The 27,637-nt window shown below is 39.6% G+C and overlaps 1 protein-coding gene across 4 annotated transcripts; it reads left to right on the top strand.

Annotated features, from left to right (window-relative positions):
• Positions 1-53: 53 nt before the first annotated feature.
• On the top strand, positions 54-21,830 carry LINS1 (lines homolog 1). 4 transcript variants are annotated; one of them, XM_032342207.1, is made up of 8 exons: positions 54-205; positions 966-1,009; positions 14,426-14,819; positions 15,057-15,146; positions 15,989-16,130; positions 17,049-17,639; positions 18,842-19,013; positions 20,853-21,830. In XM_032342207.1, the coding sequence occupies exons 3-8, from the start codon at positions 14,505-14,507 to the stop codon at positions 21,733-21,735; spliced, it is 2,193 nt and encodes a 730-aa protein (XP_032198098.1). In that variant the 5' UTR covers positions 54-205; positions 966-1,009; positions 14,426-14,504; the 3' UTR covers positions 21,736-21,830. The 4 variants fall into 4 exon arrangements, with proteins under 4 accessions (XP_032198098.1, XP_032198096.1, XP_032198095.1 ...); XM_032342205.1 differs by having other exon boundaries at positions 55-205; positions 966-1,005; positions 14,426-14,927; XM_032342204.1 differs by having other exon boundaries at positions 55-205; positions 14,426-14,927.
• The last annotated feature ends 5,807 nt before the right edge of the window (positions 21,831-27,637 follow it).

The raw sequence follows: 27,637 nt of genomic DNA, 5'->3' as shown, positions 1-27,637 counted from the left end.
TCCCCCCCGGTGGCTCCCGATGCTCCGCCCCTGGCGGAGGGACTCGAAGCGGTTGCTAAGAGACACTGCACGCCAAGCAGGATCTCTGCGCATGCGAAGGAAGAGATCGGCCCGTGCGTTCCCGGAACTACGGTGGCCCGGAGGGTGGTGCTGTTCGTTTAATGGCGGTGTGAAGGCTGGGTCTCCCAACCCAGATCTCCGACAGGTAACTGGGAGTGGCAGCGGAGCTCCGCGGAGGGGAAAGCGTGTGTGCGGCTGACTGAGAGCCTGATCCAGGGGTCTAAGGCTGGGGAGGCGGCAGTCCCCAGGAAGCGAGGAGAGGGACGCCTGGTGCCGCAGCACCCCCTCAGCGCTCTTCAAAGGAGAGTGCCGGGTCCGTGGCTCATCTTCCCGTCCCTGAGGCCCCATTAGCTACCAGGCTGGACTTGCCTCGCCTGAGGAAAAGAGGACTCTTTTTTGGAATGGCGGTGACGCTTCAAGAGCTTTTCTTCAGGGACAGCGACCCTCACGGATTTCTGACAATGAAGGGGAAAGGAGAATGGAAAATACGCGAGATGGACATGTTTATTGAGTGCCGGTATTCATTTAGCAAGTGTTTATTGGCCGGGCACTCTTCTAGCGGTCAGGGAGACGACAGTGAACGGGGTAGATACAGTCAATGGTCCTCGTGGAACTTTCGCTTTGACAGGGGAGATAGATAAACAAAATAATTACATAGGGTTAGGTTATAGAAAGAAAGTCAAGGAGAATAAGAGGATCGAGTTTGACTAGGACATGTCGACTATTTTAGATAGGTGGTCAGGAAAGGTCTCTGAGGAAGTGACATTTGAGCGGCGATCTGAATGGGGAGGAACAACCGGGGCAAGATCTGGGGTATGGAGCTGGGCGGAGGGAAGAGTTTTGCAGGCAGGTAGAATCAACAGCGCAAAGCCTCTGATCCTGGAATAACCTTTGATGTTTAACAGAAACTGCAAGAAAGAAGACCAGCGTGCGTGATCAAGCAGAGTGGGTAAGAGGGAGAATGGTAATAAAAAATGGGGGATGTGGGACTGATGGCAGACCTTGCGGGACCGTGTAAGCCGTGGTAGAGAAGTTACAATATCGTATTTATGTTTTGAAAAGATCACTGGCTGGCTGCTCAGTGGAGAGGACTAGCGGGAGCAGGGCTACTGCAAATGTGGAAGGCTATTAGAGTAATCCAGACAAGCGCTAATATTATTTTAAACCAAGTCATCCAATACACCAGACATTTGGCTACCACCAACGTCCAGACAGAATGGCCTCCTTAATTATATAAAGGAAGTAATTTAATGTATCAGTTGCTTTTATGTAATGAGGTATAGTAAGATTGTTGTGTGGCAGATGGTGGTCACTGCAGACCCTTTCAATTTGTCCCCTGATGTCTTCTTTTACACTATCATTCATTCAAGAATACATGTTTTGGTGCTTTCCTCATGAGCTACCTATTGGCCTATGTAAGCAAGGAGCTCAGTCCTGCCCAGGGAAGCTCATAGTCAAAGTGTGGGGAAACCAAACCAGAAAATAATTATAGACAATGCAGTGAGATAAATACTTTAGTATAGGCTGGAGGAGCTCTTGGCAGGGCCCCCTAATCCTGAGTTGGATATGTAAAAGGCTTCCCTGGGACTGCAGGGTTTCAAATTAAGGGTTGAGAGCTGGTGGGAAAAGGTTGAATGTGGCCTAGTCAGAAAGAATGTGCCAAGCAAAGCTTGGGAACCCTTAAAGTGCACAGTTTCCGAGAACTTCAGAGAAAGCCTGTGTCTTAGTTTGTGGGGCAGATTGGTGAGAGGACTCCCAAGAGGCAGATCTTGAAGGACTTGCTGTGTCCAGGAGTTTGGATTTTATCCTAAGGAGAATGGAGAAGTTTTTCAGAAGAAAGTGGGTGTAGGTTAGGCTAAGAAACAACCATTTAGCAAGAAATCGGTTCGTTGTCTGGGGTGTAAGCGGTGTACTACAGTAATGGCAGGGAGGGTGGAGAGAAGTGGGTTGAGGAGGGGTTCAGAAAAATGTCAGATTTCTACCTGGTATACCTAAGAGATATAGTCACCATAAACTGAGAGGCTGAGGAAGACAAGTCTGACAACTCTAGAAGTTGAGTTGAATTTGTGCTGAAGGTGCCTGTGGGCCTTCCAAGTGGAACTCTCTGATGGCGTTTACTACTTGAGTGCAGAGCCCAGAAGATAGCTAGACCCTAACTGGATTCTGAAGTTGTCAGCATGGAGATAGTAATTGAAGACATTGACAGAGTCCGTGAAATTGCTCTAAGAAGGGAAAGGACATGGAGGACTGAACATTTAAAGATCCCAACTACCCCCCCCATTTTATTGAGAAATCATTGATAAACATTACTGTATCAGTTTAAGGCAAACAGCATGATGGTTTGATTTACGTATATTGTGAAATGATTGCCACAGTAGGTTTAGCTAATATTTGTCTTCTCCTTAGATACAATAAAAAGAAATAAAAGAAAAAAGGGGAATTTTTTTTTCTTGTGGTGAACACTCAGGATTTACTCTCTTAGCTGCCTTCCTGTGTCTTCTACAGCTGTGTCAACAATAGTCACCTTACATCCCTAGTATTTCTGTAACTTAGATAGTTGGATGTTCGTACCTCTTGGCCACCTTCCTCCAATTCCCCTTCCATCCCCCCCTCTGCCTTTGATAACCACAAGTTTGATCTCTTTTGCTGTGAGTTTGAGTTTTGTTTTTTATTTGTTTACATTCCACATATAAGTGAGATCATACAGTATTTGTCTTGTTCTGACTAATTTAACTTAGCACAGTGCCTTCAAGGGCCATCCATGTTGTCACAAATGGAATGAGTTCCTCGATTTTTTTATGGCTGAATAACATTCCATTGTAGATAATACCACAACCTTTTCATCCACTAGGGCACTTCCATTTCCATCATGAATAATGCTCTTAGGAACATGGGGGTGCAGATATGTTTTCAAGTTAGTGTTTTTAATTCTTTTGGGAATATGCTCAGAAGTGGAATTGTCATATCATAAGGTAGTTCTATTATTAATTTTTTAAGGGTCCTCCATACTGGTTTCTATAGTGGTTGCACGAATTTACATTGCCAGCAGCAGTGCACAAGGGTTTTCTATTCTCCACATCTTACTAGCATTTGTTATCTCTTTTTGATGATGGTAACTTAACAGGTGTGAGGTGATATCTCATTGTAGTTTTAATTTGCATTTCCCTAGTGAGTCGTGATGGTGAGCATCCTTTCATGTACCTTGTTGGCCTTTTATAGTTCTTTGGGAAAAGGTCTATTTAGTTCCTTTGCCAATTCTTTAAATTGGATTATTTGGGTTTTTTGTTACTGAGTTGTATGAGATGAGTTCTTTATATATTTTGGGTATTAATTAATCCGTTATCAGATGTATGGTTTGCGAACATTTTTTTTCTATTCCGTAGGTTTTCTTCATTATTTTGTTGATGACTTATTTAGCTATGCAGAAGCTTTTTAGTTGGGTATAGTACTACTTGCTTATTTATTTTGTTGCTTATGCTTTAGGTGTCATCCAAAACAAAACAAAACAAAACAAAACATTACCAACACACCCATGTCAAGGGACTTTATTCTTGTTTTCTTCTTGGAGCTTTAGTTCTTACATCTAAGACTTTGATCTATTTTGAGTTAATTTTTTGAGTCTAAGATATGGGTTCAATTTCATTCTTTTACGTGTGAATATCCAATGATCTCAGCACCATTAATTGAAAAGACTGGCTTCTCCATTGAATATTCTTGACTCCCATGTTCCCATGTCAGATATTAGTTGGCTATATAAGTGGGGAATGACTTTTGGGCTCTTGGTTCTCTTCCATTGGTCTGTTTGTTTTTATGCCAGTACTATACTATTTTGGTGACTACCTTTATAGTATAGCTTGAAATCAGGAACTGGGATACCTTCTGCTTTGTTCTTTCTCACGATTTTTGGGGGGGGAGGGTTATTTGTGGTCTTTTGTGATTCCATATAAATATTTGGAATGTTTTTTCTGTTTCTGTAAAAAGTACCATTGGAATGTAAATAGGGATGACTTTGAATCAATAGATGGCTTTTGGTCGTCTTGACATTTTAACAATATTAATTATCCCAGTCCAAGAACACAGGTTACCTTTCATCTATTTGTGTCTTAGAATTCTTTCATCAGTGTCTTGTGGTTTTCAGAGATCTTTTATTTCCTTAGTTTCGCTTACTTCTAAGTGTTTTATTATTTTTGATGCTATTATAAATAGAATCAATTTCTTTATTTCTTTTTCAGAAAATTTGTTTTTAGTGTATAGAAATGCTACTGATTTTCATGTTTAATTTTGTGTCCTGAAACTTCAACTGAATTTATTGATTAGATCTAACATTATTTAGTTGAGTCTTGAGGATTTTCTTTATATAAAACCATATCATCCACAAACAGAGACAGTTTTACTTCTTCCTTTCCAATTCTGATACCATTTTATTTCTTTTTCTTGCCGTATTGCTGTACTTGGAACTTCCAATACTGGAGCATCCTGAGGCATGGAGAAAGGTAGAGAGTGGGACTAGGAGGTCAAAGGGAAGATGCCCAGCATGTGACATGCTCTTGGAAGATATCCTTTCCCCCCTCCATCTTTTATAGGAGGGGGAGGTCCTCTTGCAGTCATAGTGGACCAGCTTTAATGACTCTCGTACTAGACAGAGATATTGGGAGCCTCTGTCCTTTTGTCTTCCAGACCTTCTCAGTGCCTTAGCCACCCTCATTAGCCTCTCTAACTTTGGCACCACTCTCGAACTTTCTGTAGACTCTAAACACTCATTTATTTATTTGGACAAAATGATTGCTGTCTTAGTTGGGACAGGAACCAGAATCCTGAAAGATTCTGTTTGAGAACAAAGACTTTTGTTTAGAGTGCCTCAATTTCTGCCTCTAGAATCACAGCATTTTCATGAACAGGGCAATATACAATAAGTGTCCAGTTGGGCTGTGATCAGATTTGAACCTATTGTTCATTAAGCCAAAGCCTAATTCTGAGTTTCCCACTTGATTGGTAAACTGTAGTAACCTTTCACATAAAGAGAAGCATTTTTTCATTGTAACATTGGCCATGAAAGTTATTATTTTTCTGAATTTAACTATATGGGTCGTTTAAAGAAAATCTCCTAAAGAAGATAGTAGCATCTTTTTTATTGTTGTTGCTTTCTGTATACAAAGAAGGATTAAATTACTAGCAGCTTGGTTTGTTGGTTTTTTTTTTTTGATTTTTGATTTTTTATAAACATATAATATATTTTTAACCCCCGGGGTACAGGTATGTGAATCGCCAGGTTTACACACTTCACAGCACTCACTATAGCACATACCTTCCCCAATGTCCATAACCCCACCCCCCTTCGCCCAAGCCCCCTCCCCCCAGCAACCCTCAGTTTGTTTTGTGAGATTAAGAGTCACTTATGGTTTGTCTCCCTCCCAATCCTATCATGTTTCATTTATTCTTCTCCTGCCCTCTTAACCCCCCATGTTGTATCTCCACTTCCTCATATCAGAGTGATCATATGATAGTTGTCTTTCTCCGCTTGACTTATTTTGCTAAGCATGATACCCTCTAGTTCCATCCACGTCGTCACAAATGGCAAGATTTCATTTCTTTTGATGGCTGCATAATATTCCATTGTGTATGTATACCACATCTTCTTGATCCATTCATCTGTTGATGGACATCTAGGTTCTTTCCATAGTTTGGCTATTGTGGACATTGCTGCTATAAACATTCGGGTGCACGTGCCCCTTCGGATCACTACGTTTGTATCTTTAGGGTAAATACCCAGTAGTGCAATTACTGGGTCATAGGGTAGTTCTATTTTCAACATTTTGAGGAACCTCCATGCTGTTTAGCAACTTGGTTTTTAATAATTTTGAAACTGGGTGATGGCAGAATGTCTTCTAATGAGTAGACTACTTAAAATTTCCACATAGTTTTTACTTAGGAATATTTTTTAGGAAAATATTTTAACATTTTAACATTTTAAAATATGATGCTGCTCAGTTTTCCATCTATGAATTTTTAACATTCAAAGTTCTAATACATTTACATATATATTTATTTGATATTCCTGAAATTCTATGTACATTAACACTTAGGATCAGAAGGCTGATGTCTGTAGCTGCAATTATTGTATATTTTTAAAAAGATTTTTTTTTTAATTTTAGAGATAGAGATAGGGAGAGGAACAGAGGGAGAGGGACAAGCAGACTCCCTGCTGAACATGGAGCCCACTGCGCGGCTCAATCCCACAACTCTGAGATCATGACCTGAGCCGAAATCAAGAGTCAGATGCTTAATTGACTGAGCCACCCAGGCGCCCCTGAAACTACTATATTTTTAATTGAATTGTTAATTTTGAGAAATTGTAGATTCACATGCAGTTGTAAGAAATAATACAGAGACATCTTTGTGTACCCTTTGACTAGTTTCCTCCAATGGTAGTGTTTTTCACAACTATCACACAATATCACAACCAGGATATTAGCATTAGTATAATCCACTGATCCTGTTCAGATTTCCTGTCTTACCTCTGTTTATTTATCTGGGTGTATATTTAGTTCTGTGCAATTTTTATCACATCTGTTAAGTTAGTGTTGCCTTCACCAGTTCCATGATCACAAGGATCCCTTGTGTTGGCCTTTATAACTCTGCCCACCAAGTGGGAGGGGACCCTAACCTCTGGCAATCACTAATTTCTTCATCTCTCTAACTTTGTCATTTCAAGAATGGAAGCACTCAGTATGCAACCTTATGAGACTGGCTTTTTTCTCTTGGCGTAATTCCCTAAGAACTATCCAAATCATTACATGTATGAATAGTTCTTTTCATATTTCGATGCAGTATTCCTGTATGGTGTGAACGTCCCACGGTATAACCATTCATACACTAAAGAGACATCTGGGTTATCTTCAGTTTCTTGCTATTATAAATGAACCTGCTGTGAACGCTAATGTACAGCTTTTTGTGTGAATCTAAGTCTTCATTTTACTGGAGTAACTGCCCAGGTGTGTACTTATTAGGTCATACAGTAGTTGCATATTTAGTTTCTTATTTTGCTTTAAAGATTTTATTTTTTTTAGAGCAGTTTTAGGTCATGGCAAAATTGATCAGAAAGTACAGAAATTTTCTGTATATATTCCTCCTGCCCCTTGCACATGCATAGCCTTCCCCTGTGTTATCAACATGCCCCCTCCCCCCAGTGATAACATTTGTTACAATTGATGAACCTAACAGTGACACATCATAATCGCTCTGAGTCCATAGTTCACGCTGGGGTTCACTCTTGGCTGTACACATTCTCTGAATTTGGACAAACATAAAATGATACATATCCACTTCTATAGGGTCATACAGAATCTTTTCACTGCCCTAAAAATCTGTGCTTCACCTATCCACCCCTTTCCTGCACCCCAACCCCTGGCAACCACTGATCTTTTTACTGTCTCTGTAGTTTTACCTTTTCCAGAATGTCATGTAGTTGGAATCATACAGTATATAGCCTTTTCAGATGGGCTTTTTTTTTAACTTAGTACTATGCATTTAAGGTTCCTTCATGTCTTTTCATGGCTCAATAGCTCTTCCTTTTTAGTACTGAATAATATTCCATTGTCTGAATATACCACAGTTTGTTACCCACAGAAGGACGTCGTCACTGCTTCCGAATTTTGGAAACTATGAATAAAGTTGCTCTGTGTATCTGTGTTCAGGTTTTTGTGTTGAAATAAGTTTTCAGCTCCTTCAAGTAAATACCAAGGAGTGCGATTGCTGGAACATATGGTTAAGAGTATGTTTAGTTTTTTAAAGAAACTACCAGACTGTTTTCCAGAGTGACTGTACCATTTTATAATCTCACCAGCAATATACAAGTAGTTTGGTTCTCCATATCCTCTTCAGAAGTTGGCATCACAAATTTTTATTTCATCTGTAGCGAAAGTGGTATTTCCTGTGATTTTATATGTTTACCAGTGGCTAATGTGGTTGAACATCTTTTTGTGCACTTTTTTGCCATCTGTATATCCTCTTCAGAGGAGGGTCTGTTTATGTCTCTTGCCCATTTTCTGATTATTACTATCTTTTGAAATACTGAGTTTTGAGAATCTTTTATATATTATAGATACTAGCCCTTTGATTATGTGAGTAGCAAATATATTCTTTCAGTCTATAACTTATCTTTTCCTGCCCTTAAAAGGGTCCTTCGCAGAGCAAAAGTTTTTAATTTTGTTGAGATCTAGTTTATCAGTTTTTACTTTTTAGAGACTTCTTTGGGGGCCAAGTTTAAGAACTTTTTGCCTAGCCTTGAATCCTAAAGATTTTTCTCCTGCTTTTTTCTTTTTTCCTAAAATCTTAAGTTTTAAGCCCTTGATGCATTTTGAGTTAATTTTTTGTAAAAAGTTGAAATCATTTTAAGTGAAGTCAAGTCAAGGTTTTAGTCACTCATATTAAATTGCCTTTAAACTATTGATGGCTGATAATCAAAGTATAATCTGTGGATAGTTTGGCTTTTCATCCTGGGTTTGATGTAGCTTCTAAAAGTAATTTAAGATAAAAATTCAATCAAATGGATGTCCTGATTAATGTTTTAACTTTTGTTTGCTGAGTATCTTTTGAAAAAATTGTACTTCGTTTGCATTAGAAAGTTGTATAGTAATTGACCTTGAGTTTAGATATTGTGCAACATATGAAAATAATTCTAAGGATGAGTATTCTGATTTACAGTACTGTAGGAGAAAATCTAGAAAGTGTTAAAAATTAGACTGTGTGAGTTCCTGTTTTCACTTGGGAAGATTATTAGAAGTCCTCTGTTCCTCTATATTCTTGAGACTTGGAGCATCAGAGCAAATTTGGGGAGGACGAGAGGCTTTGATATTAGACTGTGTAGGTTCAAATCCGGGCTCTGCCATTTAACTAGCTCTGTAACTTAATCTCTCCTTGCCTTAATTACCTTATTTGTAAAATAGGTATGATAATTATTCACCTCATAAAGCTGTTGTGAACTTTATACTCGCTTAAAACCGTGTTTGGAACATAGTAGGCACTCAATAAATTTTAGCAATTCTTTTTCTTTTTAAGTTTTTTTTTTTAAAGATTTTTATGTATTTATTTTGACAGAGAGATAGAGAGATACCACAAGTAGGCAGAGAGGCAGGCAGAGGGAGAGAGAGAGAAGCAGGCTCTCTGTTGAGCAGGGAGCCGGATGCGGGGCTTGATCCCATGACCCCAGAACCATGACCAGAGCCAAAGGCAGCTTCTTAACCAACTGAGCCACCCAAGCACCCCATCTTTTTCTTTTTCTTTAGATTTTATTTATTTGAGAGAAAGTGTGTGTACCTAGCACACACAAGTTGGGGGAGGGGCAGAGGGAGAACCAGCCTCCTTGCTGAGCAGGGAGCCTAATGAGGGGCTTATCCCAGGACCCCAAAATTATGACCTGAGCTGAGGGCAGAGTCTTATGCAACTGAGCCACCTAGGCACCCCTAAACTTTAGCAGCTCTTATTCCTGAAGCATCAGTTTTGTGTGAAGATGCGTGGGAATACAGTACTTTTGTATTAAGACATGTGTGCTTCTATTAGGAATAGAATATACAATTCAAATCATTTATAGTACTTAAGCAGTAAAAGAGAGTCCTGAGGCAAATTTTATGCTTGCTTTGGGTACCCACTTTGGCCACCTGGTAGTCATTCTCTGCCAAGAGGAATTTTCCCAAAAAAAACCTCTTTAAAAACACTACCCATTTTTTGCCCTAATTAGACCTTTCCTATATTTGTTTCCTTTTCAGGCTAGACAGATCTCTCCCATATATCCAGTACAACTAGTTTAAAAACTTGTCTGAGAGGTGTACCTTCCTCCAGACCATCATGGAAAAGAGCTTGAGATATACGACCCTTGTAACAGACACTTCAGGGAAAAGGTGTGGTTGGTCAAATACCCTAGTTCACTTTTTCAGTATTTGTCTTTTCATTTAATACCATAATTCCTAAAAAAAAAGGGGGGGGGCGCTACAGTTCTCAATAGGCTACCCATAGACAGTTGTTTCAGTGAAGATTTCTTTGGCCAGCATCAAAGACATTGTAATGAGGAAAGAGTAATGCTTAGGCATAGTTGAACCAGCCTAGCATCCATCCTCTTCATTCATTTGGTACCTGCGAAGGGAGGGAAAATTCTTTCTCTGTCCTTCACAGTCTTCCAGCTGAACTAAGACTCAAATTTAGATGAGACAGATTAACAGGAAAAAAAAAAAAAAAAAAAAACAGTTTTATTACATGTGCACAAAGGCCCAGTAATGACATTGACACCTAAAGAAATGACCAAGACAGGCAGTTTTTATACATTTTTAGACAAAGAGACAATAAATCTGCGACAAATTGATGGGACAGAGAGAACCTAACTTTGGACACTTTAATTAGTAAGAAATTCTTTTTTTTTTTTTAAGATTTTTATTTATTTATTTGACAGAGAGAGATCACAAGTAGGCAGAGAGGCAGGCAGAGAGAGAGAGGAGGAAGCAGGCTCCCTGCTGAGCTGAGAGCCCGATGCGGGACTCGATCCCAGGACCCTGAGATCATGACCTGAGCCGAAGGCAGTGGCTTAACCCACTGAGCCACCCAGGCGCCCCTAATTAGTAAGAAATTCTTAAGAGAATTTGGGTTGTGCTAGTAAATTTAGTAAAAGGATTACTTATACAGCCTTCCTGGCTCTCAATTTCTTACCAGTGGCGATCAGGATGTCTCTAACTTCTGATACTGGGAGGTTACCTCTTGCATGGGAGATTTATTTCCTGTTTTCAGGGGGCAGGGGAGGGTCTGAGCATCCTTCCTGCACAGGCTGTCCCTGAAGTAATTTTTACTTAAAATAATCAATGTGTCAGAGTGGCACATTTTGGGGCAGCCTGTCTTTGGCACCCCTACACCTGCCTGGCGTTTGTGGGCCCCCCACTAATGCTTTTCAACTGATTACTCATAACTACTCTTAGCAAAGAACCTAGGTCCCATGGTGATAGAAAATAGCCCATTCTCCCCCTGAAATGCTTGCTTCCTTGCATGTCTATGTATCTATTTATTTACTGGTATTCACTTTAGTTTTGCGTGCTGAAATGTTTGAACCATTTGAAATGGCTCTTTTTTAGGTCAAAAATGGTTGAATACCCACAATTTTATTTTCATTCATTGTAAAATTTAAGGACTTAAGATTTATAGAAGTACTATTGAAAGTTTTTTTTTTAAATATTTATTTATTTATTTGACAAAGAGAGCACGGGGGAGGGACAGGAGAGAATCCCAAGCAAACTCCATGCAAAGCTTGGAGCCCAGTGGGGACTTGATCCCACAGCCTTGAGGTCATGACCTGAGCAAATACCAAGAGTCGAATGCCTAACTGTTTGAGCCACCCAGGTGCCTCTTAATGGAAGTATTATTATTACTATAGCATTGAAATAAAAAGAATTTCATTTGTGGCTAAAAATTACAATAGGTTTGGGGCACCTGGGTGGCTCAGTCGGTTAAAGCCTCTGCCTTCGGCTCAGGTTGTGATCCCAGGGTCCTGGGATCGAGTCCCGCATCGTGCTCTCTGCCCAGCAGGGAGCCTGGTTCCTCCTCTCTCTCTGCCTGCCTTTCTGCCTACTTGTGATCTCTGTCAAATAAATAAATAAAATCTTTTTAAGAAACTACAGTAGGTTTGCACATATGCTTTTAGTTAAAACCTAAAATAGTCTGTTGTCACAGAATATTTGACATATGAAAATGTAATAGTTTATGTCAACTTCAATAAAAGATGTCAGTAGTTTTGTTGGGAAGAAATGTTACTGTCGTAACTAAAATATAAAGTGAAATAAGTACAATGGAGATGGACTCTGACATAGAATGTGAAAGCTAGTTTCTGTTTGTGGCAGATAAAACTCACCAGACAATTAAGATAATTTTATTCAGGCCTTTACAACAGGGAGAATGTTCGTTAATGGGACACCTCTCAAAGAAGGAGGAGGAAATGTGGAGGTTTAGGAAACAAGGGCAGTCAGTGTGAAAGTGTAAAGGTGAGGTCTGTCTGGAAATATGGTGAGCCCTTTCCTGGAACATTAATCATTCTTGTTTTCTTGAAGCACCGTGTTCAGATAACAGATAACAGATAACATTGAACGCTATCAGATGGAACAAGGTTCCCGATTATTAGTTATGTTTCCAAATTGTGTGGGATATTCACCACAGTTTCAAAAGAGGATGCAGAGAAACTTTACCAGGGGAAATTTCATTCATAACTTTAAGTTACCATCTATAGGGCTCTTCATACCCATTTCTACACTATAGGACAAAAACAAGGCAGTTTTGTCCTGTCGGGGTGATCCGGAATTGAAATTCCTTAGAAGCTAATAAGCAAGGGGGAAGAAACCAGTGGAGAGGGAGGTGTAAAGACCAGGGGCAGTCCAGTGGCCATACTGGAGAAGTGAGACCCACTGTAAGTGACAGCCTTCCTATGACTCCTCCAGGGAGGACCAAAGATAAAGACGGACTGGGCATTTATAAATGGGCCAGAGTAGATGGAGGCAATTCTTGGACTTTATTAAAGGATAAATTGGAAGAGGACAAAGTCATGACCCATACAAAATGAACTTACTGTATCAGCGATTTTATTTAACTCATTAACTAATGAAAGAACTAGGCAGATGTCACAACCGTTTTAAAGGAAAAGTTAAAGAACCATGAATTTATATGGAGTAAAGGAATGTAGAGCTGAGTTTACACATAGGAGCAAAACTGGCTTTCCCCTGCTGAGAGGAAGGTTGCCCCTCCACTGGACAAATATGTGCATGTCTATAGACAGGAATTATTTGCATTGCCATCAGCAATCAACAAATCTACAAAGGTATGAAATAGCTCAAAGGCAATGAAAGGACTAAGCCCCAAAGGATCATATTCCCAGAGGCTCAGCATTCCATTGGAAGGATATTCTGTAATCTCTAACTTTTGCCAAAGTCTTAAGTTTTCCCAGCTATTCTTGCTCTGTAGTAACTACATTAATAATCGTATTACCCATAACATATCCTCTAATACTCATCTGTCAGCGATCGTCCATGTTCCTTGCTTTATAAGCCGTTCCTGACCCAAAATGCCCTTTGCCTTCTCCTCACTCTTGCTGGTGTCTATCATGTCAGAGTCCAGGACAGCGGGAGTGTCTCAAGTTGTATCCAGCTACAAGTACAGTGTGCTCACGTTTGGACGACTTTTGCTAAACATCTTGTCTTTTTCTTGGCGTGGCATTTTTCATTTTTTTGTTTAAGGTTGAAAGTGCTGGCCAAGGATCTTCCTATTATTTAATTTTAAGTTGTGAATTAATCATCAGTCAACACATTTGACCACACCGCATTTGATCACACTGCAATCTAACTAGGTTTTTCATCTGTTAGTTGAAGGTGAAAGTTAATTAATTGGGGGTTTCCCCGGGGATGTCAGCCTGCATTGTTATGCCCCCCAGCCCCCAAGGGAGGTACTACTGGCATCTAGTGGGTAGAGGCCAGGCTAGGAATGCTGCTAAACTTCCTCCAATGCACAGGCCAGCTCCCCCCACAACGAAATTATCCAACCCCTAAAGTCAGTAGTGCCAAGATTAAGAGGCCCGCCCTCATGGCCCATTGAAAACTGTTAGAGAAAAGAAGTTTCTACTCTGATAAAATTAAAAATAATTTTATGGTCTTAGAGAGGAGAAGGGAGTTGGGGTAAATTGGAAGGGGAGGTGAACCATGAGAGACTATGGACTCTGAAAAACAATCTGAGGGGATTGAAGTGGCAGGGGTGTGGGAGGTTGAGGTACCAGGTGGTGGGTATTAGAGAGGGCACGGATTGCATGGAGCACTGGGTGTGGTGCAAAAATAATGAATACTGTTTTTCTGAAAATAAATAAATTGAAAAAATTTTAAAAAAAATCATAGGAAACAAACTGAGGGTTGCTGAAGAGGAGGGAGGTCGAGGTATGGGGTAACTCGGTGATGGATATTAAGGAAGGCATGTGATGTAATGAGCACTGGATATTATATAAGACTGATGAATCCCAGACTTCTACCTCGGAAACCAGTAATACATTATATGTTAATTGAATTTCAATTTTTTAAAATGTTAAAAAAATTAAAATAATCTTAAAAAAACTGAAAATAATGGATCAAAAAGAAAAAAAAATAATAATTTTATGGTCTTAAATCTGTATGGAAAGCATATATTTCATTTTTACAGTCTTAAAATAATGTTGGTATTACCAGTTTTCCGTTTTAGAAATTAAGCAATCGGTATTACCTTTTACTTGAGAAGCTAAATGATTAAAGGGGAACAGATGCCTTTCCCCTGTAATATGATATATTTGATGCTTATAATTTTACAACTATTGTTCCTATTTTAGGTTTTCCTGAAGAAACATCTTAACAGATTTGTCGCATTTCTGAGACTGATAGTTACGGTTTGGAATTGTCAGCTTTCTCATGAGATACATTTTGGCAATCCCAATGAAAGCTTTCCTTGACGTTTTAGAACAATTATACAAGAAGGTCCTTCTGGGAGTCACACTTGAAAATGAGAACCATGATTACATCTTTTATCTCGACCCAGCATCTTTGGATCAAGACTGCTCTACAATGACGTCTTTGGAATGCCCAAACCCCCATGGTGTCCAGGACAAGCATCAGCCATCCTCTGCCAATTTGGCTACCATTTCTGTATTGCCTATGTGTTTGAAGAAACACTCACCAATAGGCAGTGCCCGAGAAATAGTGCTCCTTCAGTTAACAGTAATCAAGGTGATGATAACCAGAATATTGTCTGTTGAAACTGACTTCCGTGCAAAGGAGAAATACAGAGATGTAATTAAAATTCTTTTGAAATCATCTGACATCGATTCTAAATTAGTAAGCCATTTTTTTCTGTGGGATTTTGTTTTGTTTTGTTTTGGGGGGTTTTCTTTAGATCTAGATGTTTAAAACAAAAGTTTTAAAAACATTCAGTAATAATGGGTAAGTTTATTTGTTTTCCCATAGACCTGTATGTTCCAAGACTCGGATAAATTGTTATCTCACATGGCTGCAAAGTGCCTTGCATTACTTCTGTATTTCCAGTTGAGAGAAAAGGTAAGATAAGTAATCAAATTATGCTCTTTTCTTTCATGTTTTCTTTAAAATTGTTCTTTGACATTCGATTTACCCTTCAAATGTTTGTATCAATAAAATGTTTGCTCTTTCAATAACACAGAAATCCATAAAAGTATAAGAATGTAGTAATATAATAGTGACTTGTATCAAAGATTAGAGTCTTAAATATGTCATAAGTCATGATAAATCAAATTCTTCACCTGAAGGATGGGTTTCAAGTCAGTCTATAACTTCTTCAGTTTCTCAAAAGAGCAAGCAGGCCTGCTTCCTTTTCTTCAAAAAAAGATTTAGGAACCTCTGCTGGAGACCACGACCGTTTTTACAGGTTCAATATAATCTAAGAATGGTCCTCAGCATGATGAAAAAAAACACAAACAAATTGAGCATCAGATTTTTCTGTCTCTGAATTAGTTAATAAATGTAAGCATCTCCTGATTTATTTAAGCTATAATACTTGTTCCTTTCTCAAAGTAACATTTTTTTTCAAATACAAAACGTGGCATTTTACTAGTAGAAAATTTAGGAAATGAGAGAAATATGAAGAACAAAATAAAAATCACACATCATTCCACCACCTAGAAATAATCATTCCTAATATTTTTGTGTTCCCTGCTGAGCCTTTATTTCTATGGCACATTGAATTTTTTCACTTAGAGAATATTAGGATATTTGTATCTTTCTTGTTTTACCAAATACTAGACTCTTTTTTGGGGGGTGGGTCTATAAAACAATGTTTTATAGAGTTGTGTGTAATAGGTAATTTGCAATTGTAAAGAAAATTTTCTAATATAACTTGCTATTTTTTGTTTTCTTACTTATAGATAACATTTAGCAATTCCTGGATTGCTTTTTGCCAAAAAAATCTTTCTGAATACCCTGAAAATGAGAAGGCAGGATACTGCCTCTGGACCCTGACTTTTATAATAAAAGAAATCTTTAAAGATACATGTTCACAGAAAACAGGTACAAATTCTGGATCCCCATAAATGTCATTCTTTTGCTCCCAAGGACGATTATGTTTATAATGAAGATTTAAACTTACTTTATAGCATCTGATCTGTCCTAAAGTATGAAAAATTAAAGAATCCTATTCCAGATTTTTTGACTGAAGATTCCTTTTTAAAATGAAACATTATAAGGAAAAAATTAAAGCTATTATTATATGCCCCTTTTGATATTGTAAAATGGATAATTAACTGTAGTTATTAGCTTTGTTCTTTTGTTTGTTTCAAGTTTTTATTTAAATTCTAGGTAACATATAGTGTAATAGTGATTTCAGGAGTAGAAATTAGTGATTCATCACTTACAAACAACCCCCAGTGCTCATTACAAGTGTCCTTAATCCCCGTCACCCGTTTAACCCATCCTCCCCAACCACCTCCCCTCCAGCATGCTCACTTTGTTCTCTGTAGTTAAAAGTCTGTTTTCTGGGAGCATCTGGGTGGCTCAGTCAGTTTAGTGTCTGCCTTTGGCACAGGTCATGATCCCAGGATCCTGGGATCAGGCCACACATGTGGCTCTCTGCTCAGCAGGAGCCTGCCTCTTTCTCCATGTTCATCTGTTTTGTGTCCTAAATTCCACATATGAGTGAAATCATATGACATTTGTCTTTCTCTGACTGACTCATGTCACTTGAGCTCTGTCCACGTCATTGCAAATGGCAAGATTTCATTCTTTTTCATGGCTGAGTGATACTCTATTGTCGAATATATACCATGTCTTATTACCTGTTATTCTGTGTCTTTGTTTGTTCACATTAAACCATCCAAATCCATTTTTTCATCTTGTAAAGTGATGCTATTTATAAAAATTGAATTGTAAATTCTTTTATGAAGCCTTCACTTTTCCTCTTGTTTATAACTACTATTTTTCTCATTGCAGAAATTTTAAAGCAGTTCCTGTCTCCTTTTGACACTATTTTCGAAGTTTTTTACAGTTTGTTATTTTCTCATCATTTTGAAAGCTGCCAAGATACCTCTAAAATAATAAACAGCTTGATATGTTCCCTGGAATTACTTGAACTTCTTATAGCTTCCAGAATCCACCTGAAGCTACATTTCACTTGCCAGAGGATTTTATTTTTGAAACCTTCTTGTGTGCTGGACGTTATTACCTGGCCCGTTCAGGCTTTTGTCAAAAGGAAATTCATCATTTTCATCAAAAAGTGCCTTCTCTGGAAAGTGGGTGAAGACCTGTGTCGGGGAGCTAGCCCTGTCCTATTGCCGCCAGATCAGCATTTAGATGTAGACATCTTGGCTTTAGCGGATGCTGTCTTGCGAGCTATGGATTTGGGCTTATTGAGGACATTGTCTGTCCATGGAAAGCCTCCCCGCTTTGGTGGAGAGGAAGTTCAGCCTACATGTGAACGTGCCCCTGGTCCAGATCATGTTATTCTCAGAGCAGCAAGCCTGCTTATCATTAAATCCTTAGAAATCAAGTTTCAAAGTTGTACTTCAGCAAACGAAATGAAAGGTAATTCTCTGAACTCCTTTTGTGTGCAAAGTAATGAGCAGTTGTTTACGGATACAAAGTAATTCATAATTTTCAAATCTCAGGACCGTAACTCCACTAATTAAATGTACATGTTATCAAAATTATAATTTATTAAATTTTCTTTAAAAAATTAGAATTACACTAAGAACATGTCAACATTTTGTGGGCTACACTGAATTTGTACAGCATAATCTAAGTTTAAAAACAAAGAGATGCTATTGAATCACCTCAAAGCACATGATAGAAGTCAGTTCAGATATTTGTAGTATTTCATTCCTATTTTCCTTCATAAAATTGAGTAACTGCTAATGTAGATTATCAATAACTAGAAAGTGAATTAAAACTAACATGTGGGAAGTTACATTGATTAAGAAATCGTTGCACATAATGTCCAGGATCTTAACTGTTTTAACTTAAGACAACTATTTAAAGTAGGATATTCAACTTAGGTGTGGGGGGCAGATATGTCTTCCATTTCACCTGCTAAAACAGAATAGTTGATGTCTCTAAACAAACAGCATATAGTTTTAGTGAAAGGTTTGAATTGTAAGTAGTGACTTCCCTGAATTGCTTTGAATGTCATAATTAGAAGGTACTGCATACTAGGTATCATTCTGTGTGGTTATAATTTACAACACTAGGTGGCATATGTTCTATAATTCAGAGTTTTAAATTACAGCTAAAACTCCCCAAAACCTTTTTTGGTTTTTGTGCATAATAGTAGTACTTTCTTTTAATACTTCAAACAAACAAAAAAATTTCCTGCTATTTTAAAGGCAAAATGATTTTTGCTGGGTTATTCTGTTGCCTCTAGTAACAGACAGCTGCGGCATCCCGTGAAGTGATGTCTTTCGTCTACTATTCATTTATTTATATGCTTTTAGCAAGAATTTGTGTAACTCTAGTTTCTCTGAAATAATTAGTTATCTGGTCCTTGCGGTGAGTAGATGATCTGGTTGTACATTTTAGTTGTAGCCTCTTGAGTGAGTCACTTTTTTTTCTCTGACATTCAGTTTCCTAATTTGCAAAGTGGAGATAATCCCTAACTGACAGGCTTTCTGAAAGTGGGAATCACGACAATCCACGTTGGAGTGCTTGAGATGCCTATATATAAAATTATTGTAAGATATTAATGCATCCAGAATCAGTCGACTGCTCTTTGAAATGTGCATCTGTTGAAGTTGATTTACAGAGTTTCATGTCTGAGTTACTGACCTTCTTAAAGCCCCACCTTCAGCCCTCTCTTCAGTCACACAATCCGTGTGAGTGGATCTCCAGGGTCTTCATAGAACAGGACGATGACATGTTGGAGGCTGCCAAGGCATCATTGGGCATCTACCTAAAGTTGACCAGGCCAGTATATTTTAAAGTAATTTTACTAACTGTGTGCCAGAAAAGCAGAAAACATTTTTAATAATGTGCTGGACATACTATTTACTTTCCATCATTAAGGGGAAAAGAAAAATCCCTAACAATCTTGTGGTTTCCTTATAAGTTCCAATTCCTTGCTTTAACCCTGCCCTACATGAAAATGAGATTACATCTGAGTTCTCATTATGAAAACTTGGCTGGGTAGGCAGATCTGGGGGAGTGGAACTAGACCGGGGGGCTACAAAGCACGGGTTCTGGTTTTGCTTCATCTGTTTTACCTGTGCCGTCAGGAGTAAGCTCGTACCATTATCAGAACTTTCATTTAATCGATGTTTAAAAATGCTGTTCGCCCCCAACACTAACTTTTCCATCATGAGCTTCAATGTGGTGATTTTGGCCTTTTTAAAGGTAACCTTAGCCTTGGAACTAACCAAAGTAGCAGCTCAAAGTTTTCATTTTTATCGTACACCTGAATGGGGGCTGATAGCGACTTGAGGCAGGTCCCCGAGTTTGTCATGGCTGTGTTACTGATGACATGGCCTTGCTGAGCCTGTTCATGCTTTATTAAAGCGGCTGTCCATGGGGTCCTATCATCCTGTGGCAAAGATCTGTAATTGGCTATGAAGCTCGTAACCAATGACCTTTTACACTGTTCCTGCTTGGCTTTATTAAAACCCTGAAGTATTTGCTTGATTTCCATTTCTTTCTTGGCTTCAGAGAAAGGGCTTTCTTACTAATGCCCGATGGTGCAGTGCTGTCCTGCCAGTTTGTACTTGTGTTATGGCCGCGCTGGCAGCAGCTGCTTTCAGACTATGAGCGTTTGGGGCCAATTTTTCAAAAGGTTCTAATCAAGAACACAAAATACCGGCATGTGATTTGAATTAGGCTCCCAAACGGTGCTGAAAAGGCACATGCCGATGAGCCCCTTAGACTAGATCTTAGTTGTATTCCCAGCTGACTCCTTCCTGCTCAGGGAAGAGGAAGCCTCTGTATGAAATCTCTAACTTTCTTCACCTCAGTGTGTCCAGAGAGGCATGTGCTCATGCTTTTTGTATTTTTTTTTTCATGTAGCTTTTTTAGTTAAGATCGTTTGTTTATTAGTTGAGATTTTTGCTCAGACTAGTCTAAGCAAAAAAAAAAAAGGGGAGTGGGGGGATATTTATTAGCTTACTATTAGAAATTCATTCCAAGGGGCTTGTTGGCAGCAGATATCACTGTATATAATAGGGATTCAATCATGTCGTTGGTCATTGCTCTTTGCCTGTATCTTGCAAACCTGAATTCATTCTCAGGCGGGGCTACCAGCAGTGCCTGGCTTTTGGTTACCATCTTTAATAGCTCCAGCATGAGTCCCAGGATGGGGGGGGGGTCTGGTTAGCCCTCTGGGGTCACAGATTCGTGTTGGATGCAATCATTGTAGCCAGGAGCGTGAGGTGCTCTGAGTGGTCAGTCTAGGTCCTGTGCCCACCCTTATCGAGAAGAGCATGGAAGGAAAGGAAGGAGCTCATCCTCCAGCCCCGTATTACCCTCTGTAATCAGTTACCTGTAGGAATGAGGAACTCTGATATCAAGAGACAGGAAGACAGAGGACTTTTGTTCAGCAGACAAGAACTACCAAAGTCCATGAATTTTATTTATTGAGTTAGATTTATATGGAGTTTGTAGAGGAAGAGATTGTTTGGAATTGTTTTTCTCTTAAAACAATGCATAGATTAAAAAGTAATCTGATAGGTGAATTTGTGGTATGTGAATTATGTCTGTTAAAACTGTTATTTTTGTAAAAAGTCATTAATCTGGGGTCTCCGTTACTTTGATTTTCAGACAACGTAAAGCTACTGAAAGCTCGACCCAAGAAAAAGAAATGTGGAATCATCACACACATGAATATGGGTATAATCCACACTGTATTTTCTTATTCTTACTGAAAAATATAGGATTTGATTCTTCAGTTCTTCTTGACTTTCTCATTTCATCGGAAACTTGTTTCCTTGAATATTTTGTTAGATACTTAAAATTACTGCAAAAAGACTGGGCTATTTTTTTCATGATTTGTAAGGATTTTGACCTAACAGCATCTAAAGATAGTGTAAATATTTGCGGTTGTAGCTCCTCACTTGTCCAGGACAGAAGCAGCAACCAAACAGAACTTAGCCCTTCAGCTGCTTTTGGTCGTCCCAGAAGTGTTCATGCTTCAGTGTCCTGGGCTTCTGATTTTTCTTCTGGATCTCTGAGCCAGCTCGTGATGTCCAAGGAGACCCACACCATACTCCAGGCTGATAGTCTGTCTCCCCGCCGAGCCTCCCACAGTCTCGTGGATTATGACAGCTCTGATGATTCTGAAGCAGAAGGCACAGACCAGCACTCAGCGAACAGTAAACAAATATCTTTACACCAAGAAGCGATGAAGAAATCTCAGGACATAGTTGGAACAGGTATGGATAAAAAACAGCTCAGCCTGGAGTATCAGTCCAGGCCTCTGGTTCCAAAACAGTCTAATATTACCTTCTCTGTCAATTGTGATAATGTTCCAAAGAACATCTCTGAAGTGGGCGTATCCTACAGGACGCTAAAGTGCTTTGAAGAGCTACAAAGTGCCATTTACCGTTTGCAGAAGAAAAATCTTTTCCCATATAATGCCATACCACTTTTGAAGTTGTTGAAACATATTGAGGCAATATATAACGAGAGTATGAACACTTTGTGAAACAGCAGCATTTTATTTCCAGGAACTGTTTTTCCCTGCTATAAATTGTGCCGTAATGAGATCATAAAAATAAATAAATAAATACCCTCAAAAGCATTTTCTAAATCAAATCTTTCCTTTTGCCCTTTCAGAGTAGCCTCGTGACTAACAGATACCTCAAATGACAAGTCACCTGCTACGGTTCTATGTCACTTGAAATTTACACTGGTTCAAACTTCACACAAAACTTGGGATGGATATTGTATTAGTTTGCTAGGGCTGCTGTTAACAAATTTGCCACAAACTCGGCAGCTTAAAAGCAACAGAAATTTATTCTCTCGTTGTTCTGAAGACTAGAAGTCCGTAATCAAGGTGTCAGCCAGGCCATGCTCTCTCTCAAGGTGCCAGGGAAGAATCCTTCCCCGCCTCTTCATATCTTCTGGCGATTGCTGGCAATCCTTGGTGTTCTATAGCTTGGAGCTGTGTCAGGCCAGCCTCTTCTCTGTTGTCACGTGAGGTTTTCCCTATATAGGTCTGTTTCCCTATATATGTCCGATCTCCCCCTGTAGACACCAGTCATTAGATTAACAGCCACTCTCATCCAGTGTGACCTTACCCTAACTTGATTACATCAGCAGAGACCCTACCTCCAAATAAAATCACATTCATGGGTTTTGGGTAGATGTGAATTTTGGGAGGGATACTCTTTAATCCAGCACACTTATTATTTCCCTCTGAGGTATTTATCTGTAATGGGATAGCTAAAAAACTTAAACTCTTAGCAGATTTTTGTTTTTTTCTTAGGAGAGATCAGCTCACTGTATATGTAGATGGGTGATCTATTCTATGAACATGAGTCCATACCTTAAAGCAAATTTTTAATCACTAGATAGTTTTTCCACTAAAAACTGTTGTGGGGGCGCCTGGGTGCCTCAGTCAGTTAAGTGTCCGACTTTTGATCTTAGCGCAGGTCTTGAGCTCAGAGTCATGAGTTCAAGCCTCACATTGGGCTCCACTGTGGAGCCTACTTAAAAAAAAAAAAATAGTAAAAATAAATCGGTTTGAAATGGATAATTATATTCTGTCTGTGTTTTTGAGGGGAAGCAGTGAGGCTGTGGAATCAAAACCAGTCAGTACTCATTCAAGTAGAAATAGAAAGATCAGTGGAACTAAGTAGAGAATTTCTAATTAGGATAGCGATGAGATGCTAACGTTAACCGAATAGAAATGCAGAGGTCAAAAAGTCTGGTAACAATTGGTATACATTGGGGCAGCTTCTACATAATTTCAGAAACACATTAAAGAGGGTGTATACGGGGCGCCTGGGTGGCTCAGTTGGTTGGACGACTGCCTTCAGCTCAGGTCATGATCCTGGAGTCCCGGGATCGAGTCCCGCATCGGGCTCCCAGCTCCATGGGGAGTCTGCTTCTCCCTCTGACCTCTCCTCGCTCATGCTCTCTCTCACTGTCTCTCTCTCAAATAAATAAATAAAATCTTTTTAAAAAAAAATAAAGAGGGTATATACATTCAGGGGTATTTGATGTACGCTGTAAGAGCAGAAGACAAATACCTGGTTAAATGAGATACTATATATACTCAATAGAATACTATATACTTGTGGAAAGAATGAGCTGTATCCATGTTTACATCAGGAGTCAAAAACAAAAGTTAATATACGAGGCTCCCATTTTTCTTTTAAGAAAAGAAGGGGGCAGGTGTAATACACATTTATATATGCTTTCCTGTGTTTGTTAAATATTTATGTAAGAGTATATGAGAGTCCTAATAGTGTTTACCTTGGGAAACAAATCTCAAGTAGAAGATTTGACTTTTCATTACATACCTTCTTTTACTTTTTTATTTATTTGTTTTTAACTGGGCACATAGATTTTTTTTCAAAAAAAATTTTTTTCATGTGAAAATAAGTTCTTTCAAGAAATGCAAAACAAAACAAACAAACAAACAACAAAAACGAACAAACATGATTCTTTTTGCTCCTAAGGGAATATACACGTTGAATGCCTTAAAAGTATGCTTGTACAGATGTGGTTTTGAGCTGTGTTTCTCTAGAAGTTTAATAAAAAGCCATCAGCCCCTGGTTGTACCTAAAATGAGGAGGGGGCCATCTTCTGCAATGCTGAGGGCCAGTATTTTAGTTTCTGACCCTCACATATGAGTCAATTTGTCACACACTCGGGAAGCCCCAGGAGTGGTGAAGGTGACTGACGTTGGCTAACCTGGGCCCGTTCAGAATATCCGAGAGCTCTTCTGAGTTAGTCCGGGAAGGAGCACCAAACCAATGATACTTGCCCAGCCTGTACCTCCACCTCTTCTTCGAGTGAACACACCTGTGTATCCAAGTGAGTGCAAAGGAACATGAATCTAATTTATCATTTTAACTAAAAGTCGATTTGGCAAAGAACACATGTAAGTATACGACTTGATGGATTTTCATCAACAACATACCTGTGAATCATGAGAGACTATGGACTCTGAAAAACAATCTGAGGGGTTTGAAGTGGTGGGGGGGGTGGGAGGTCGGGGTACCAGGTGGTGGGTATTATAGAGGGCACAGATTGTATGGAGCACTGGGTGTGGTGAAAAAATAATGATACTGTTATGCTGAAAATAAATAAATGAAGAAATAATAAATAAATGAATAAATAAATAAATAAATAAATAAAACATACCTGTGGAACCAGCATGCACACCAAGAAACTACTGGCACCCCAGCCTGGGTCCTGCCTGGATCCACTTCTGGTCACTATCCGCTTGGAAAAGCAACTATCCCGAATTGGGAAAATAATAGACTAATTTTGCCCAGTTTTGTCTTTATATAAATGGAATCATAGGGTATGTGTTCTTTTACATCTGACTTCTTGAACGTTTTGGAGAATGGTTTTGACTTTATTTTTTTTAAATAATTGCCAGATAGCTGCCTTGTAGCTACTGTTAGTGACAAAATACATGTAACAGCCCCGAACTGTCTTTGGGACTCCCAGCCTGTGAGGATGGTGAAATTGACAAACTGGTTGAAACAAAATACAGACTCAAACAGGTTATGCAGGGTCTTGTGCAATTGGCCCCAACCTGCTTCTCCAGCCTTGCCTGTCATTCTCCCCCCCACCCACTGTCTTAGCAGCACAACCTTTTGTCTTACAGATTTGTTCCTCAAGCCCCATCTTAAATGTTGGCTCTGTGAAGCCTTCCCCCACTGTTTTGAACCATTGGATCTTACCTGCTTTCTGTTCTCCTCACTGTGCTCTTTCTGTATTATAGCATTTGTCACCTTCTATTTTAATCATTAGTCAGTCTTCCTGGGCCGAGCTCTTTTTACTTAGTCCCTAGTGGATAGCATCATGTGTGTCCCATTATAAGCATCCCACAGATGTTGACTCAATGGGATAGAGCCCTCTCCAAGGACTTGATAATCTCCTGGAGGAGACAGGTGTGCGGAGGCTTACCTTTAAGGCTCCCGTGGTACTTCCTGTGTGCCAGCTGCTCTAATAATCCTCACCATAATGTTGGAAGGCGGGTATAATCCCTGTTTTGCAGAGGAGATTAAGTAACGAGGCCAAGATCACCCAGCTGATAAAACGGCAGAGCCCAGAGAATGGATCCAGGCAGTCTGGTTCCAACGTCCTCTTAACCTCTTCTCCATGTAAGTCATGCCAGAAAGGGATAATGGGGTCAGCTCATCCAGGACCTTTGGGGCTTTGATAAGGAGTTTGCACTATTTTCTAGGTTAATCGAGAGCCAGTGAGGTTTTTGAGTAAACGACGGGTTTACTCTTTGGAAAAAAGTGACTTTGGTAGCAATATAGTGGTTAGATGGACAAGTAGCAAGATCGGGAAAAAATCCTACAGAAGCCCCACTGGAGTCAAGGGCAGTGGAAATGGAACAGAGGCAGCAAGGCCTGGCTGAGTACCTGCGTCCCCCTCCCTCCCTGCAGAGACACACTAGGACAAGAGTAAAGGAGACAAAATCAGGAGCGATGAGACACAAGGACTGGCGCAGCAGACCTAAAAAATCAAATCATTAGCTGCAATGGAGAAAGCTGAGAGGCATCCTGCTTACCAGGTGAATCCCCCTGAAGACTTAGGGGTATCGAGTACTACACTGTGAACCAAGGAATGGTGGCTTGAAAACCTATTCGAGAATTACTTCTAGATCCTCTGCCTGATTTCCAGGTAGTTAAACCATTGTGCACTGTCTGACTCGGGTACATGAGAGGCTTATTTCCCAAAGGACGTAAAACGGGGTCTCGGGAATGGGGAACACCAGGCACATCTGAGGACAGGCCTATCACACTGAAAATGGAATTAATTTTTAGACAGTGAATGTTGAGAACCACTGGTGTCCCCAGCCTTCTTCCCTGAGTGACTATATGTCACTTTTCTGAGGAATCTGACCAACCCAAAGAAAAGCTAAAGATACATTGGAGGGTTCCCCAAAGAAATTTCTCCACCAAGTCACCCTACTCTGAAGCCCGCATCACAAACCGCACCTATGTGCATAGACCTTCTGATGGGCATTTAAACGTCCAACTTTTTTAAGTATGAGTGAACAGTCAAGGATCATCAAGCATTTGGGGAAAGTCTCTAAACATGGAAGAGAGGCCAAAACAAACTAGACAGATTAAGTGGGGAGGAAGTTAATCTATGAATATCCTCAGAGATAAGTGATTATAAAAGACAATATAATAAACTTGTATAAATGAATAATACAGCAGAAATGAAAAACAACAGAAATGTAGTCTAAGTTGAGGAAATCTAGAAAGTACAGCAACACAACAAAGAAACTGGCAAACAGGAGAGTGAAATTATAAGAAAATTTGAGGACCAGTCCCCGAGTTTCAGTAACTGAACAATGGAAGTTCCAGAAAGGGGGGGCAAAAAAAAAAAAAAAAAGGCCATGGAAAGAAAACAGTACTAAAGAAATTCAAGAAAATTTTGCAGAACTAAAAGACTTTGCATCTTGAAACAAGGTATGCATGTATAACTGAAAAGAAAAAAAAATCTAAATTTTCAAAACGGTAGAGAGGATCAACCCTAATGGGATAGGCATCATTTTTTCACTTGTGCGGCTGAAGCTGCTGCTGTTCACGGAGATAAGGAAGTAGAGAATCTTGTAAAGAAGGACATGAATTCGGTCCTCCTGAGTCATTTCAGGCTCCGTCACCAGCACAGTGCTGATGTCCAGCAGACAGACAGAAGTCCTGTGTTGAAAGAAGGACGGTCCTCGAGCAAACACAGGAGGCAGTTGCAGAGAGGTCTGAAGAGAATTACAGGAAAGGCATGATCACCCTGAGACTAGACAGAGGAGGGAGAAAAGGCTTTGAGAAAGAAAATTCCTGTGGAGTTGAGTATCTCTGAGAAGAAGCCACCCACCGAGTGCTTTGACCACTAGGAAGCTAGTTGTTGGTGCAGTCTGAGAGACCAGCTCTGCATGGGAGAGGAGAGAGGGGAAACCACAGGGACAGTGGTTGTCAACATCTTTGTGTTCTCTATACCATCTGAATAGTGGGATTTTGGGGTGGCATCTTTGAAGTGATAGAAAGGCTAGAAAGCACACCATCCCGAGTCAACAGCCATGTGAACACCATCCTCAAAGGTACTATTCTTCTAGTCACCAAGCACCTCCTCAGCCTCTGGTCTGACCTGCTGCTTGCTACTCCTACCACCTCTTCTCGGGCTGTATTCAGCAGACTTGGACAGCCCAGGTGTTGAGAAACTTGACCTAAATACTGAACTTAAATTGGTCTTGTCATTTAGGACAGTGTCTAAAGTTGTCTTGCTCTATTAAAATGCCTATTTGAAAACGGTGGTTGATAAAATGCCTTTCCTGACTCTATTATCATAGCCCAGACCAGCAAGCCAATTCTAAGTCGGTCTGATTATTCTAAGGATGAGGGAGCTGAAAA

This window comes from Mustela erminea, chromosome 5, assembly GCF_009829155.1.
Source record: "Mustela erminea isolate mMusErm1 chromosome 5, mMusErm1.Pri, whole genome shotgun sequence".
Taxonomy (NCBI): domain Eukaryota; kingdom Metazoa; phylum Chordata; class Mammalia; order Carnivora; family Mustelidae; genus Mustela; species Mustela erminea.
Note: the sequence above shows the minus strand (reverse complement) of the source record. Positions and strands in the feature narration are given on the sequence as shown.